We start from the raw sequence: 14,984 nt of genomic DNA, 5'->3' as shown, positions 1-14,984 counted from the left end.
GGACGGAAAATTTGCACTAATAACCTTCCAAAATTTTTGCGACTTAAAACACAGGAGTATTGTTCCAGAAGTGCTCAAGCGGGTTGCTTGTAGAAATAAAAAGAATGTATAACATAATTACACAAATTGATTTTTATGTGAATTAATCCAATTAAAATTATGATAAATTTCACCAGCTATACCACAGATAATGATGTTAATCTTTAGAAAGTGGACCAAAAAGAAATGCAAAAGTAAATTATTTCTTGCCAATGACAACAAATAAAAAATGTACCAGGAACAAGTAGAATATGTTTAAATTCATGCTACATGATGAAATCAAAAGAATGATAAATGAACTCATAAATTGAGAACATCTAATATATCAGAGCTCAAAACGTCCAAACATGTCCGCGCATGCAATTGCACGTGGAGTTAAGACGGATGATTGTGTAAAATTTCAAATGCAAACACATTCACATATAAAGCAAGCTTATTTTTGCATAAGCATGGCCAATTTTGCGTAGCCTGACTATCAGAACTGTATAGTGTTAAGAATATGACTTCTAATATTCAATCTAGGTATATTATATAAACGCAAAACCACTTTACCATTTATTCTAGCTTTAAAACTACAAAAACGAAAACAAATCCATTATAGATGCTCCGGTCTTACACAAATGAAGTAGCTAACTAAACCCATTAGTACATTCTTTCTAGTTTACATAATCTGCTAGGATATGCCACATTCTTCTGCAACCGAGGGGATAATATGCAAAATATCTATGAAGATAGTCACACCACATAAAAGATAGATTCAAGAACAAGAATTTGGTAAATGCCACACTTGATACCAACTAAATATGACGCCTGAACAATAATCAAAGAAAATATACATATAATTGAGCATAGAAAACAATCCGTAAAACAATAATAAAGCATACTTTCCCAAAAGAACATCTAAAGAGATAATGATAGTGATAGGGGTCCACATTACTAAGCTATCATACATAGTGATAGTGAAGAATCAATGTAGTTTGCCCAATTAATGTGTCATCAAATGTTGCTTACCAGCCTTACTAAAAAAAATATGCATTGGGTAACTCGGGAATATTTAAATTGGAAACACTTGAATAGATAAGCCACAGACCTTCATCCCTACAATGCCAAGTAGAACTAAATTGTTGTCTGGTAACATCCAGTCGCCTCTCGCTTCTTCACCGGGCACATTTTTCATGTCATATAAATTGTATGCAAAAGCAACACAGCGGAGGCTAACAGATGTCATATCTTCAATACACTTTTTAAAAGCATCCATCTGCAAATACAACATTCAGAAGCTGCTTGAAGAAAAAAAGTAGAAATCAAAAAGCACATGACTTGATAAAAATGGTGAAGCACAGGATAAGAATACAAAGAACACGAAAAAGAGTATAACCTTATCTTCTGTCATTCCCACCAGCTGACCCTCTGAATCCATCATACTCGTGCATGAGGCTAAAATTATCTCAGCAGCTCCCTTCCAATGCAAATGAACTTCAGAGCCCGACTGTACCAATTAAAAGAGAAGAACATTAAGGTTAAGTAGAATGCAAAACCAGAGATCTATCCCCAACAACAACAACAATAACAACAACCTCAAATCTTTATCTCACTACATGGGGTTGACTACACGAATATTTTTTCTTCATTGTGTTTTGTTAAGAGTCAGATTCTCATTTAAATCTAATAAAAAGATGATCAATTCCAATACTTTCTAAACAAGTTTTTTAGATCTACCTCTACTTTCTTAACGTAGACCAAATCTAATACATCTATACTCCTAACCAGGTCATCGGAAGGCCGAAATTTTATGTGACCAAACCATCTAAGGCAACTCTCTCTAGTCTTATCTGCCACTGGAGCTACTCCAACCTTTTAACATATATACTTGTTTCACATTCTATCCCTAAGATTGCCACTCATCCACATGAGCATCCTCATTTCTGCAACACTTAACTTAATGTTATGTTTCTCTTTAATGGCCAACATTCTTCTCCATAAATATTGCAGGTCTCACCACCATCTTATAGAACTTTCTCTTAAGTTTGAGAGACACTTTTCTGTCACACAATAGGCCCAATGCATTCTATCCCCATAAAATAAAAATTAAAACAAAAGAAGATAAAACAACATAGAAGAAATGCAAGAAGATAACATAACAAAAAACACGTGGTCCACAACAGATTCAAGGAAATTCACAGTAACAATAGCAGAAAATGGGTAAAAGAACGAAAGGAAATTAGTTTTATCAACCTAAAGGAAAGAACCTTCTAATTGTAAATACAAAGGATGTGGTGCAGAGAGGTGGGGAGGACAACAAGGAATTTGTGCCCTTCCACCATTTAGAGAGTAGGAGATGTGGTATAAATATCGATTTTAGAATGGGAACAAGCGAGTGAGAGCGAATGAACAGACGGAACTCCTCATGCGTGCATGGACGCAGCGAACACAAGCGTATACAATTTTCGTATCTTGAGCAACGAAAAAAGAGAGAGAGAGAGAGAGAGAGAGAGAGAAAGATAAGGTGATGACTATGCGACTCAATTCAACATAGAGGAATTAGGGGAGCTTTCGTGTGGTCATATTATCTCATTCAACGTTCGATAAAAACAAAGAGAAAATGAAGAAGAGTACGAGTGAGTTTGTGCGGTTTCGTCCACTGTTCGACAAAGTTGAAGAGAGACCATTCGTTATTCTACAGAGATAGAGGACGAAGAACGTGCGGCTCCGTTCAAATTAAAGAGGATGAAACGTGATTTTGTTCAACTTAATCGGTTTGGAGATTTTGTTCAATAAGAAAGAAGAAGAAGAAGGATCGATCTATGTGATCTTGTTCAACGAAAAGACAGAGAGAGAGAGAGAGGAGACAGAGAAACAGAGAGAGAGAGAGAAGAGGTAAATCAGACCTTCGGCGTTTCTTTAATGACATTTGACACTTTTGATATTGCCTTTGATGACGTGTGACACTTCCGACATTGACTTCAACACCGTTTGATGCTATTTGATGTTACTTTGGACAATAAGAAAACTAAAAATGTAGTTAAGGTAGGCAATGAAAGCAAGTGCTCTAATGTGGAACAGGACCGAATAAGCAAGAGTGTCAGAATTTCGAGGCAACGAAGAAAGAGAAGAGCCCTGTTGAATGGAGTTGCCTTACTCTTTCATGAAAAATCTTTTGAAAGAAGACAAAAATCGGATTTTGTAACCTACTACCCTCGGCTTACTTTCTTTCATCCAGAGAAATCTCTAAAGAAGCTAAAATCAATTTTGAGGTTCTGCTTAAAAGGAAGCTTCATCCTCAACTGCAACCTTCTCTGGAGCAGCCTCTACCGAGGATTGGTTCTTCCCTATCTTTCGATAGAATATTGGGTTGGAAGGCCAAACAGCTCTAGATTCAGGGATTAAGCTATAGTCAAACACAAGGGAAAAATCCCATAGATCAGCCTCTAGGCTAGCAATGTGAATCTCATCCTAGCGCCTTATGTTATGGTCGAGCAGATCCCATCTTCTCCCCAAAAGTAGCACATCTGAAAGCTCGTATTTCAAATTGACAGGTTTTTTGGGGTTAGGCATGAGGGTAGGGACCTCTTTCATTCATAGCACGATATGACATAAGCTATTTCTGGAAAGGCAATTCATTCTCTCAATCTCTCAATGGCCCTAGTTCAATTAGCCCGATCAAAGGACTTTTTTCATCCATCTCCGTCGGCATATGGGTTCAGTTGTTCAACCTATTTTCATCTGTGGCATCTATGGGTGGTAAGAAACAAAGCAAATTTCGAAGGGGTCTCTATCTCAGCTCTATCAGTCATACAGTAGGCGTCCTGTCTCTAGCATCATACACTGGAAGCCTTTCGACCCAAGGTTAATGACGATCACTACAAAGCCCAGCTCCTAAGGAATGCAGGTTGCAGTTTGAAGAGCAAACTTCAACGATAGATTTTTCTTGCTTGGAACAGACCCCTGCAAGGGGAGTTGAAGAGAAATTCCCTTCTTTATAACTATGGTAAGAGTTCAACTCAAATTTAATTATTTTGATTATTATTAATTTAATTAGAAAATGTAAATATAAATGTAGTTCTGGATTAAATAACTAAATTGATATGAATGTGTCTATAATACATAAGTTGTGAATTAAGGAAGAATTAACTAAGGATTGAAGTAACATTGAAGTGAAAGAATTGATCTTCAAAAAGAAATTCAGGTGAGTGATAACATTTCTATTTTATAACCGTTGCAATTTTTCTCTAATTTTATGCATTGGTTTATATGGTTTATTGTATGCATAATTGATAATGTTAGTAATACAAAATTACATGGAAGAAAATATTAAAATGACCTTTATTATATTGTAATAAAAATTAAATACTAAAGCATCTTATTGAAACTCATGAATGTACAAACTTAAATGTAAAAATAAAATAGGATAATAAAAAGAAAGATATTAAAAAGAAGGGGGAATTACATACCAACACCTTAAATTTTAATATTTCATGCCTATCACCCATAAAACAAATATGGGTGCAAGGAATGAAATATTAAAATTTATAGGGTCGTAGTGAATGAAATATAAGAGTGGAATATTTGATATTCAAGTTGTTTATGGGGGATAGACATGAAATATTAAAGTTTTAGATTTTAGATATGTAAATAGCATGATATAAAGTGGTATGGATGTAAATCCCCCTAAAAAGAAATATATATGCATGTTAAATGGAGTTCACCCCCTTACAACATTGTCAGAAGAAGCAATACACCGATGCACAAAAAATAGAAATCGATGCAAAAGGAAATGAAAATGAAAATAATTGTGCCTTAATCGGTGCAAATTTTAAACGGTGACCTTTAAATGAATATTATATTAAAAGTTAGAATTTGGCAAATACAATATAAAATCATATTTTTTGTAAAATGATATTTTAATCTTACCATAGCACATGTTTAAATTCCTTAAATAAAAGGTTTAATGATTACTTAGGATGACTCGCATGCATATTATTTTATTTATTGTTATATTATAGAGCTGTAACTAACCAGTGAGTTTGATAATTCAAACTCAACCCATTAAATGAAGTACTTTAGGTAAAGCTCATATAGATTAGATTGCTAAAAGAAAAGCAGTTTGGTATATTCAAGAATAGTAAATGAAAGTAGGTATGCAAAGATCCTATGCATTTGATTCTCGTTAAATGCTTTTCAAAATTGGATTATAATTGAATTATATATGTTTTAAATTGTGATGAACAATTAATGGCTCTTTGAAAATTTGGATGATAGTTTATTAGATTTTTTTTTACTGTGGTTTGAAATAAGTTTAACTATTATACAACTGTTTGTTCCGTGCTTTATATTCAAAGTACTTGGGCCAGTCAGTGACATTGGAAGGAAGGTTAGAGATGTAGTCAATAGGCTGCATATTTTAAAAATGATAAAAACAAACTTTTTAGCTGGAAGTCAACCAAAATGATATTTAACTATAACGTAACCTTTTTTTTTTAATATTTCCTGAAATGCTATTAATAGGAAGGATCTAATCAACATAGTTTACAAAGGTCGAAAGATAGCACGGAATTAAGTGTTTCCAAAACACCGTGTCAAACTATGATTTAGTCTTAATCAAAAGCAAAAGAAAGATTTTTGAAACAGTTAAAATAAAAAAGAAGATCACAACATAAAGCTGAATAGAGGAACATTCTAAAATTAAGATAAATAAGAATAAAAAGATGATAATATAAACATGATTATCACCAGTACTGCAACGCCTCCTCGTTTGTTCACTGAGTTAAAAGGAGAGACATGAAGAATTGTAGATCTCGATCTTACATCACCAAACTTCATTCCCAGCTATAGAACATCAGAAATAATCAGTCAACAGAAAATACAAAAATGCCGCAAAAGGTTAACTATAGCATGCCACTTACCTTGACTCCCCAAGAAAGTATTGCCTTCTCAGTGGGTGAACCAGTAACTTCAACAGGCTCTCCATCCTAAATACATGGGTACATTTTACGAATGGTTAGATTATAGATATATTTAAAAATTTGGAGAAACAGGAAACTTATGACAAATACGAGATTGTGTAGTCTTTCTTTATATAAAAGCATTGTCATACACTAAACCAATTAGGATGAGATAAAAAGAGTTTAGGATATTGTCCTCTTTACATACATAAAGTTTCGAATAAGAGAGAAAATAAAGTGATTATCATGACAGAACAAAGAGAACATAAAATATGTAAAAAAAACATAAAAAACGCATATAGGCACCCATAACAATGATGGCAATAGAAGCAATCAAAGGCATTGATCATATAATTTAGATGTTCAAAAAGTTTCTCCCTCGTGTAGGACTAATTCTATCCTACTGCCACCACTCTTCTCCCTTGTCCATTTGATATTATACTCTCTTCTAGATCCTTACCTGATAGTCCCCTTTCTTTGAGGGCTTCCTAGTGATGTCTAGGTTGATTGGGAGAGCCAATCTACCTCTCTTATTGAAGTATTGATACAAAATAAGATACATGTGATCTATAATTTGAGAGGTAGATCGGCTCTCCCAATCAACCTAGACACTGCTAGGAAGCCCTCAAAGAAAAGAACTAAAGCAAAACCAAAACTCAGTCATAGCATGATCCTAAAACCCTAGACAACTCCCCCTTAAATAGCCCTAGAACACAATAACAAAATTTAAGAAACCTTCCTAAATAATTAAATATAATTTAGGAAACATTCCTAAACAACTAAACATGATATAAAAAATATTCTTAAATAATTAAATAGCTTATCCTTGATTCCTCCTCACATAATGAATAATAGCTTCCCTGAGTCCCACAAGATGGGCACAACCTGACGTATCAATACTCCCCTCCCAAATAGTCACCTTATCCTCAAGGTGGAACGAAGGAAATTGTTGCTAGAGAATATTTTTCCAGTTGCAAAAGAAAATTGGCGAATAATTGTAATCTTGGAAAGCATTTCCTGTTGGATCCACGAGGAACTACTAAGCATGTTTGCTGCTTAAAATTCTATCAACAGTTTGTTTATGTGAAGCAATACAGATATTTTTCTTTCCATTTCTCTTTTGTGAAGAATCTCTCAAAAATCGTGTCAGCATCACAGTCACTGACTTGATTTTGCATTCTGAATTAACAAAATCTCCAATAGTAGAAGAATGTTCTATTATTTTTAAAACAAATGCATTACCCTTAAACCCCTTAATAGATTGGATAACTTTCTTTTGTTATGCACTCAGCTTACCCACCAAGACTTTATGTGAACTTGAAGAATAAAAAGAATCAGTTTGTACATAATTTTTAGTTTTCTCTAAAGTCTCTTCATTATCTTGGCTTATAAAGTCTTGATGCTTGCAATCTTCAATGCCATTTTTATTTTCTTTTGGGAGATTCGCAGGTGAATCAAGTTCTGCTGATGCAGTTTTACCATCAACATCCAAGGAAACTTTAGTTGAATCTTTCTCTACGCTAAGACCAACAGTCTTTATCATTTCATCCCCATCAATCTTGCTTGGTACAACTCTCTGATCTTCTCTTGGCATATCATTTTCGTGATTTCCCCTAATTTCCGACAAAGTCATCTTAGCTTGACTCTTTAACATATGTTTCACCATCCTCGAAATTTCCAAACCTTCATTCAATCGTTGAAAGGTGCTCATTCAACGATCTCATATCAGTTTGTAACTGCCCTACTCCCCCTCCAACCTTTCTTCCAATGCCTCAACTCTTTTTCCAAACATCGGTCCCAAGAAATTGCTTCGATACCAATTTGATATGCCTTGGAAGGAAAAAAACAACAAACAACAAATAGAAAAACTACAGTAAAATCAAAACGACGGCTGATTTTGTATTAATACTTCAATAAGATAAAATAAGATGCAAGTGATCTACAATTCGAAAGGTAGATCTGCTCACCTAATGGCACCAGTAGGAAGCCCTCAAAGAAAAGAAATACAGTAAAAACAAAACTTTGTCATAGCATGATCCTAAAATCCTGGAAAATTCCCCCTTAAATAGCCCTAGAATACAATAACATAATTTAAGAAACCTTCCTAAATAATTAAACATAATTTAGGAAACCTTCCTAAATAATTAAAATATGATTTAAGAAACATTCTTAAGCAATTAAACAGCTTCTCCTTGATTCATCTTCACATAATGAATAATAGCTTCCAGGGGTCCCACAAGGTGTGGGCCCCTGATGTATCATAATATTCGAAGGTTTATAAGTTCTGGATGTTAGAGGAATCATATGTTTTCCTCTGTTGCATCCTACATCGATTGGTAGAAGGTCGACGTGGGGTGTGACACAACTACCTCATGAAGAAACAATAAAAGAGACAAGATGTTAAAGTTATTCTAACTAGACCGGTTTAATCAAACCAGTCAAGTAGCAGTGTATTCAAGAAGAAGAAACAGGCATAGCTCGAGCGAGCCGAGTGGAAGAGAGCAGTAGAGCATAGCACGAGCAGGCGAGCAAGCGATTGGCTGAATGAGAAATTGAATGGACAGGCAAGCCAACCAAGCAAAGCATTGCAAACGTACATGAAGATACATGACTCCTCGCAAGGGATAAGCTGATTTTGCACCCTCCAGTGAAATGCACAAACGAAAGGAGTAGAAAAGGTAGTGACCGAGAGGAAGAGAAGAAATTGCAAGAGCGAGAGATATTGTAAAAGAGAAAATTTAAGGAGAGTTATTACCGTTGAGGGTTGTCAATATATCTATGCTCAGCAAGAGGAAAGAGATATGGGTTTGTGGGTATCCATTTCTGACGACAAGTATAAGTGATTTAATTTTCTCTTTTTTCAAATTTAGAAAAAAAATGTATAAACTTTTTTCTTTTAATTGAAACAGTAGTTTATAATTGCTTAATAGGAAGAATTCCAGTTGGTGATAGTCTCAATTCGACTAGGAAGAAGAAAATCTAAAGTAATTAATATGAATATTATAAACCTTCTTTTAATCATTTTCTATATTATAATAAAATATCTAAATAAATAAATAAAATATCTTAATTATTTAAAGACCTTCGGTGGTGTTTAAGCAATATTTGATGCATTCGACGTTATCTTTAAAGAAGCCTAATACATACGATGTTAATTTCACAACGTTCGAAGTCATAGGATTAATAGTAATAATATTTAATGCCAATATTTTTATTTTGGGCAAGAGAGGAATTTAATTGTTACAATGTGACAAATCATAAATCATAATTAAGCTAAATATTATCCAAGAAAATTTGGTAATATATATATATATATATATATAAGCATAATATATAAAGAAATATAATGAGTCATAATATTTAAATAGAAAGTATTAAAAGGAAAAAGGTATATGTATGCAAATATAGAAGTTTACTCTCTTATGGTATTGGCTCGGGACGTAATATATCCGTACACGTTAAATGAAAATTATTGTACCTTCATTGGTACAAAATACAGATAGTGCTCAAATAATAAATAAATTTAAAAAAAAAAATTATCTATATTTATATTAAATATTTGTGTATGTCAAATAAAAAATTTGATAAATAAAACAACTGCATAACTGCTTATATGCATGTTTAATTGTTTACTATAAATTATAATTGATCACTAAGTTTATTATGAAAAAATTCAAATTGTTAAATTAAAATTTTTCAGGTAAATCTCTTGTAGATTAAATGGCTAATAAAAAAATGTCCTTGTATAAAAGAAGAGGATAAAATGAAAATAGGTAAGAATCATTTTATCATACGTTTAGAATGAAAAATTGTTTTTTAAGTCTCTCTTCAGTTATGTTTAGATATTAATCTGTTGAGTAATTATTATTATTGAAAGGATTGTGATATTTGTCCGACCGTTTATTCTCACCTAGGGGTATAAGTGAGTCGAGCCGTCTCAAGCTAGACTCGTTTATAGGCTCGTGAGCCGAGCTTATTAAACTCACGAGTCGAGTTCGAGCTTGAATAGCTTGGCTCGCGAGTCGGCTCGAATTAATATTTTTTTATTATTAATATTTAAAAATTAAAACAGTGAAAGTTTTTTACTAATATTTCAACTAAAAATTATATAAAATTTAATCATTGCTAAAACAATAAAAATTTCCAACAAAATTATATAAAATTTAAAACTATTCCAAAATAAAAATGTTGCAGCTTTAATAAACATATAAATATGTTGCAGCTTTAATCATTACAAAACGTTGAATATTACAAAAAAAAATTATATAAAATTTAAAGGATCTGTCCAAAGCGGCAACGTTAATTACATTAGAGGACATATGCATGCTTTTAGTCTTTTCCAAACCAGCAGGCTTTCAAACCGGGCAGGAAACAGGGTCGAAAAACAAAAATGGAAGGAAAACTGGGCGGGAAACTGGAAAATCTGGGCGGGAAACCAAGAAATCGGGAAATCGAGCGACTCAATGAGCTCGTTACATTGTCACGAGTCGAGCTCAAGCTCAACTCGAGTTCGAGCTCGGTATTGGACGAGCTCGAACACCCCCTGACTCGAGCTCAACTCGACTCGTTTACACCTCTATTCTCACCTCATAAACTTGAGCTTATGGGTTGAATCGTGACATAAGAAATCAATGTTTTCAAGCAACCATAACAATAAAGAAACAAAGAGATGAGCGGAAGAGGGATACATAATAGAGGTGCCATCCGAGTAAGAAATGGAATAGTTTTCAAGTGATTGCAAGTTGAGTTTTCAACTTCTTCAAGAAGCTTTCAAATGTGACATATGGAGTTTAAACCAACTGATAAGATAATTGTGCAGTAGAATTTAAGAAGCCGCCCTCAAGAACAATTCAAAATATAAATGTAAGAAAGGTAATGCCATTTAAATTTTTATAGTACATTAGAGCTAACGTTTATAAATTAGAAATGTTGAAAATTTCTAATATGAATCTACCTCTACTAGAGTTCCTGACAATTTTCAAATTTGATATAACTAAAATTTTAATTACAGAAAAAAAAATTCACTTGCCCACTGATTTTTTGGATAGTTTGAATTTGCATTATCATTGTCATCCTAATTCCCTTAATTTCTAGTTTGAACCTAAAAAAGTGAATTTTTGTGTTTTTAGTATTTTAATTTGTGATTTTTTTTTTTTTATTTGCAACATTCATTGCATCATTCTAGCCGCATTAAGAAACATAAACCCTAAAACATCCTGCATCACTCCTAAGAGAAAAATTATAAACTTACATTATAACGAGCACTAAAAGAGTAAGAAATATTCACAAAGAGGCATCTGTAGCAAATTGAATATTGATGCAATAAAATATGAAAGTTCCGTCAAGTATTGGAGATAGGCATTACTTGGCTGACAAATCTATATATAGTTTGAGTTATTTAATGTCACAAAAGTGGCTGATAGAAACTATCTGAACAAGTTACCTATTGAAAAATGAATTAACAAATAACAGCTCAGAAAATTTTAAAGAAGCTTTTCAAACTTTTCTAATAGCTTAATAAGATTTACCTAGGATAGACGTCACTTACAACTAAATTAAATGAAAAGGAGAGTTCAAGAGAACATGGAACAGCTAACCTCTGGCTCAAATACATTGCCAGTTGTATTCTGTGCAATGCCTTCAACTAATAGAGAATGTAAAGAAGAAGAAAAGTCCTCAATTTTCTCTGGATTAAGAAGCTTTCTTCCTCCAACATGTGCCTCCACGATAGTCATCTTAAACAATATCATGACAAAATTTATGTTTCATAGACGATAGAAGCTAATGAAGCGTAAATCAATAACTAGACATAAGCTCAACCAGGTGATCTAAACAAACGCACACAACCAACTCACCTGATTCAGGGTTAGAGTTCCAGTTTTATCACTACAGATTGTAGTAGCTGATCCCATGGTTTCACAAGAAGAAAGCCTCCGCACCTGTTATAGAACCTTAAATGAATCATGTAGATCAAAAATGCCGTTAATATGTATACAATTTACAATGATACATACCAAGGCCTTGTCTGCCATCATTTTTTGCATTGAGTATGCAAGACTGTAAACATTAAATATCAAAGTATAACTAAGAGCAGAATGCTAGGCTTTTCCTATATTAAATGCAACATAAATTTACTTAAATAGCACTAAATCAACGGACTTACGCCAAAGTAACAGCCAATGGCAGCCCTTCAGGTACAGCAACAACCACAATCGTCACCTGCTTATCAATTAAATGTTACTAAAAAGAATATCAAAAGTAGAAACCAGGAGAATATGTTAGATACATACTGCAACCGTCAGAATCTTAACGAGCCCATTAATTGCACTTTTCAAACTACTCTGCCCCCGGACAAACTGAACACTTCCATCAGGATTCACAGTATGACCAGTAAAGTATCTGAAAAGTGTGGTTAAATCTTAAGTTTTAAATAATCTTATCCCGCATTATTCATATCAGACATCAGGCATACTTTGAAGACATAATTACCTGATCATTAGGACAGAAAGAACCAAAGCTGCAACAATGAGCCCTCCTACGCCAATTAGAGTAGCAACACCATTCAAGCGAACCTTTTTCAGAGAATAACTGAATTGTATTATAACACAATAATATTGTAAAATTTATAAATAATTCATCCAAAAATCCCAAGGAATAATGAAAAAACCTGCAACGGAGTTTCTTCAATGTTGTCCTCTGAAATATTGGACATTAACAATCCCCATTCGGTATTGATCCCCACAGCGGTTACCTGGATGAAACATAAATTAGACAAGCAAAACAAGTAACTAAAGAATGATATCAGGATATAATACAAATACCATGACAAACGTGCCAAATAACTTAATAAGATTAGGAAAAATAATACTAACTCTAATATTTTTCTCAAATAAAATCAATCATTAACTTATCCTTCCTAGTTTCACCACACATCCACCTTAGCATTCTCATTTCTACCACACTCATTTTAAATATGAACGTCCTTTTTACAACTCCACATTCAAATGCATATAACATTATCAAACTAACTGAAGATTTTATAAACCTTAAAGCCCACTTATTACACAGAACTCTCAAGACATTTCTCCATTTTAATCAACCACCCTTAACTTTAGAAGTTATATCCTTATTTATATCTACACTCTTCAATATGATATAGCCATAAATACTTAAATTTATCATACCTAGGTATAACATTTCCTTGCAATGATATTGAATGATAATTTTTAGTATCATGCTCATTAAATTTCAAAACACATACCAAGTCTTCATATACTCAGTTTTTACTCAAATAAATGTATTGTAAATACTCGCAATTAATTAGGATCTGCGAGTTTGTTGGGTACTGCAACCTTTGCCTTGGTCCCATCAGGGTCTTCTCATATTGTGCCTTCTCTTGTTAATGATTATTGGTCGGCTAGTAATACCCCCTCTATTCCTCAAGTTTGTGAAGTAGGATCTTCTTATTCACCAAAAGCCAAGATCATGTAGAGATTTGCAAGCCGACTAAGAATCTTGCCATTACTTTTAATGTTACAACTCCTGCCGATAGCACAACCATCTTCACTAGTACTACACTAGATTATCCTAAAGTGGAGGGTTTTGATGATTCTAGCATGATTCAATCTCAAGATTCTATAAGAAATTTTGTTGATTTAACGAATAAAAGATTTCAGCTGGCTTTTTCTCATCGAGGTACTAATCAAAAGAATGCTTCCACTCAGATTTACTATATTCAAACAAAACGCAATAACTCCACCTGATGATTTTAGCATTTTGGACTTGGTTGATGTTTAAAATGGCATGATTAACTTCTTTAAGATGTCATTTTTTTTTAGTTTGTTCTGATGGATTTTCATTTTCTTTATAGATTGTAGTTTTTCGTACTCTTGTTATCATACATCTTTTTCACAGACTTGACCAAACCTTTTTTTCATTTAGAGCTCTATTTATGCATTGTTGCCTCTGAATAGGGGTGTCAATTTCGGGTTGTGGGTCGGATTCGGGTCAAACCCGAAACTGACCCGGCACTATTCGGGTCAACCCGAACCCTACCCGTTTTTATAAACGGGTTGATTTTTCTGACCCGAACCCGACCCGCTTCGGGTTCGGGTCAACCCGACCCGACACGGTTTTTCTGGTTTCGCAAGCTGCCGAACTATTGTGGCTTTGCGAGCTGCCGATCTCCCGTCGCTACTTCTGTTCAATCGAGCCACTGCCAAGCTCCCGTCGCTTTGCCGAGCTCCCATCGCTACTTCATTGCAGCATCGTGATCAGCTGAAACTACCTCACCAAAATTGTTTTGAGTTTCTTCTTTGGTGCACTTTCTTCGAGAATCCAGATTCATGATCTTTAAAAAGTTGGAGGAATTGATGTGATCTTGTGATTGCCTGCTTAACAAGAGTGGCCCTAACATCCTCCGCTTGCTTCAGCTTATAAATCCTGTAAAATTAACATCAACAGAAGGCATGAGCTTCTCAAAAAGACCTACCTCCTCTGGCTTCTCAAAAAAAGTACGGGGATTTGCCTGCCTACATTGCCAAAACTTGTGTCTTAAATTGACTGCACCTCTTCGAGGCCGAGGCAGTGAAATCCGTGGAAGAAGGAATCTAGACTCTGGAGATCGGAGGAATTGGTCTCAACGTGAGAATCAACAGCAAGGAGGGCAGCCTTACCCTCAGAGATAATCTCTGCATTATCGCGCCGCATTGATCCACCGATGCGCCAACATACTCTAGAGAGTCCTTCGCCACCGACTCGCCAAGCTCTGGTGAGATGGTAGATTCGAACCACGCAACTGGTGGCCTCCCGAATCGTTGCCGAGTTCCGTCTTCTCCTTAAATCTTGAACCCGGGTTGATTTCGGGTTTCCGGGTCAACCTGGACCCGACCCGTTTTTTCAAACGGGTCGAAATCTTTAACCCGACCCGTTTTGGGTTCGGGTTGACCCGAACCCGAAATTTTCGTGTCGGGTTCGAGTCGGGTTTTCGGGTCGTGTCAAATA

At 34.4% G+C, this 14,984-nt stretch overlaps 1 protein-coding gene across 1 annotated transcript in view; it reads right to left on the bottom strand.

The window, feature by feature from the left end:
• LOC110114658 (calcium-transporting ATPase 5, plasma membrane-type) overlaps positions 1-12,733 on the bottom strand; it is a 34,806-nt gene extending 22,073 nt beyond the window's left edge. Inside the window, exons 1-11 of the mRNA XM_020847607.2 lie at positions 12,649-12,733; positions 12,471-12,553; positions 12,272-12,380; positions 12,145-12,200; positions 11,996-12,038; positions 11,837-11,920; positions 11,579-11,716; positions 5,943-6,008; positions 5,770-5,865; positions 1,418-1,528; positions 1,130-1,297 (exon numbers count right to left, since the gene is read on the bottom strand). Of these exons, the coding sequence (XP_020703266.1) occupies positions 1,130-1,297; positions 1,418-1,528; positions 5,770-5,865; positions 5,943-6,008; positions 11,579-11,716; positions 11,837-11,920; positions 11,996-12,038; positions 12,145-12,200; positions 12,272-12,380; positions 12,471-12,553; positions 12,649-12,693 (999 nt within the window). The 5' untranslated portion in view covers positions 12,694-12,733. The remainder of the gene's footprint in view (positions 1-1,129; positions 1,298-1,417; positions 1,529-5,769; positions 5,866-5,942; positions 6,009-11,578; positions 11,717-11,836; positions 11,921-11,995; positions 12,039-12,144; positions 12,201-12,271; positions 12,381-12,470; positions 12,554-12,648) is intronic.
• Between the last annotated feature and the right edge of the window lie 2,251 nt (positions 12,734-14,984).

Source organism: Dendrobium catenatum, unplaced genomic scaffold (genome assembly GCF_001605985.2).
Source record: "Dendrobium catenatum unplaced genomic scaffold, ASM160598v2 fragScaff_scaffold_1163, whole genome shotgun sequence".
In the NCBI taxonomy this organism is placed as follows: Eukaryota; Viridiplantae; Streptophyta; class Magnoliopsida; order Asparagales; family Orchidaceae; genus Dendrobium; species Dendrobium catenatum.
This window is presented reverse-complemented; position numbering and strand designations above follow the sequence as displayed.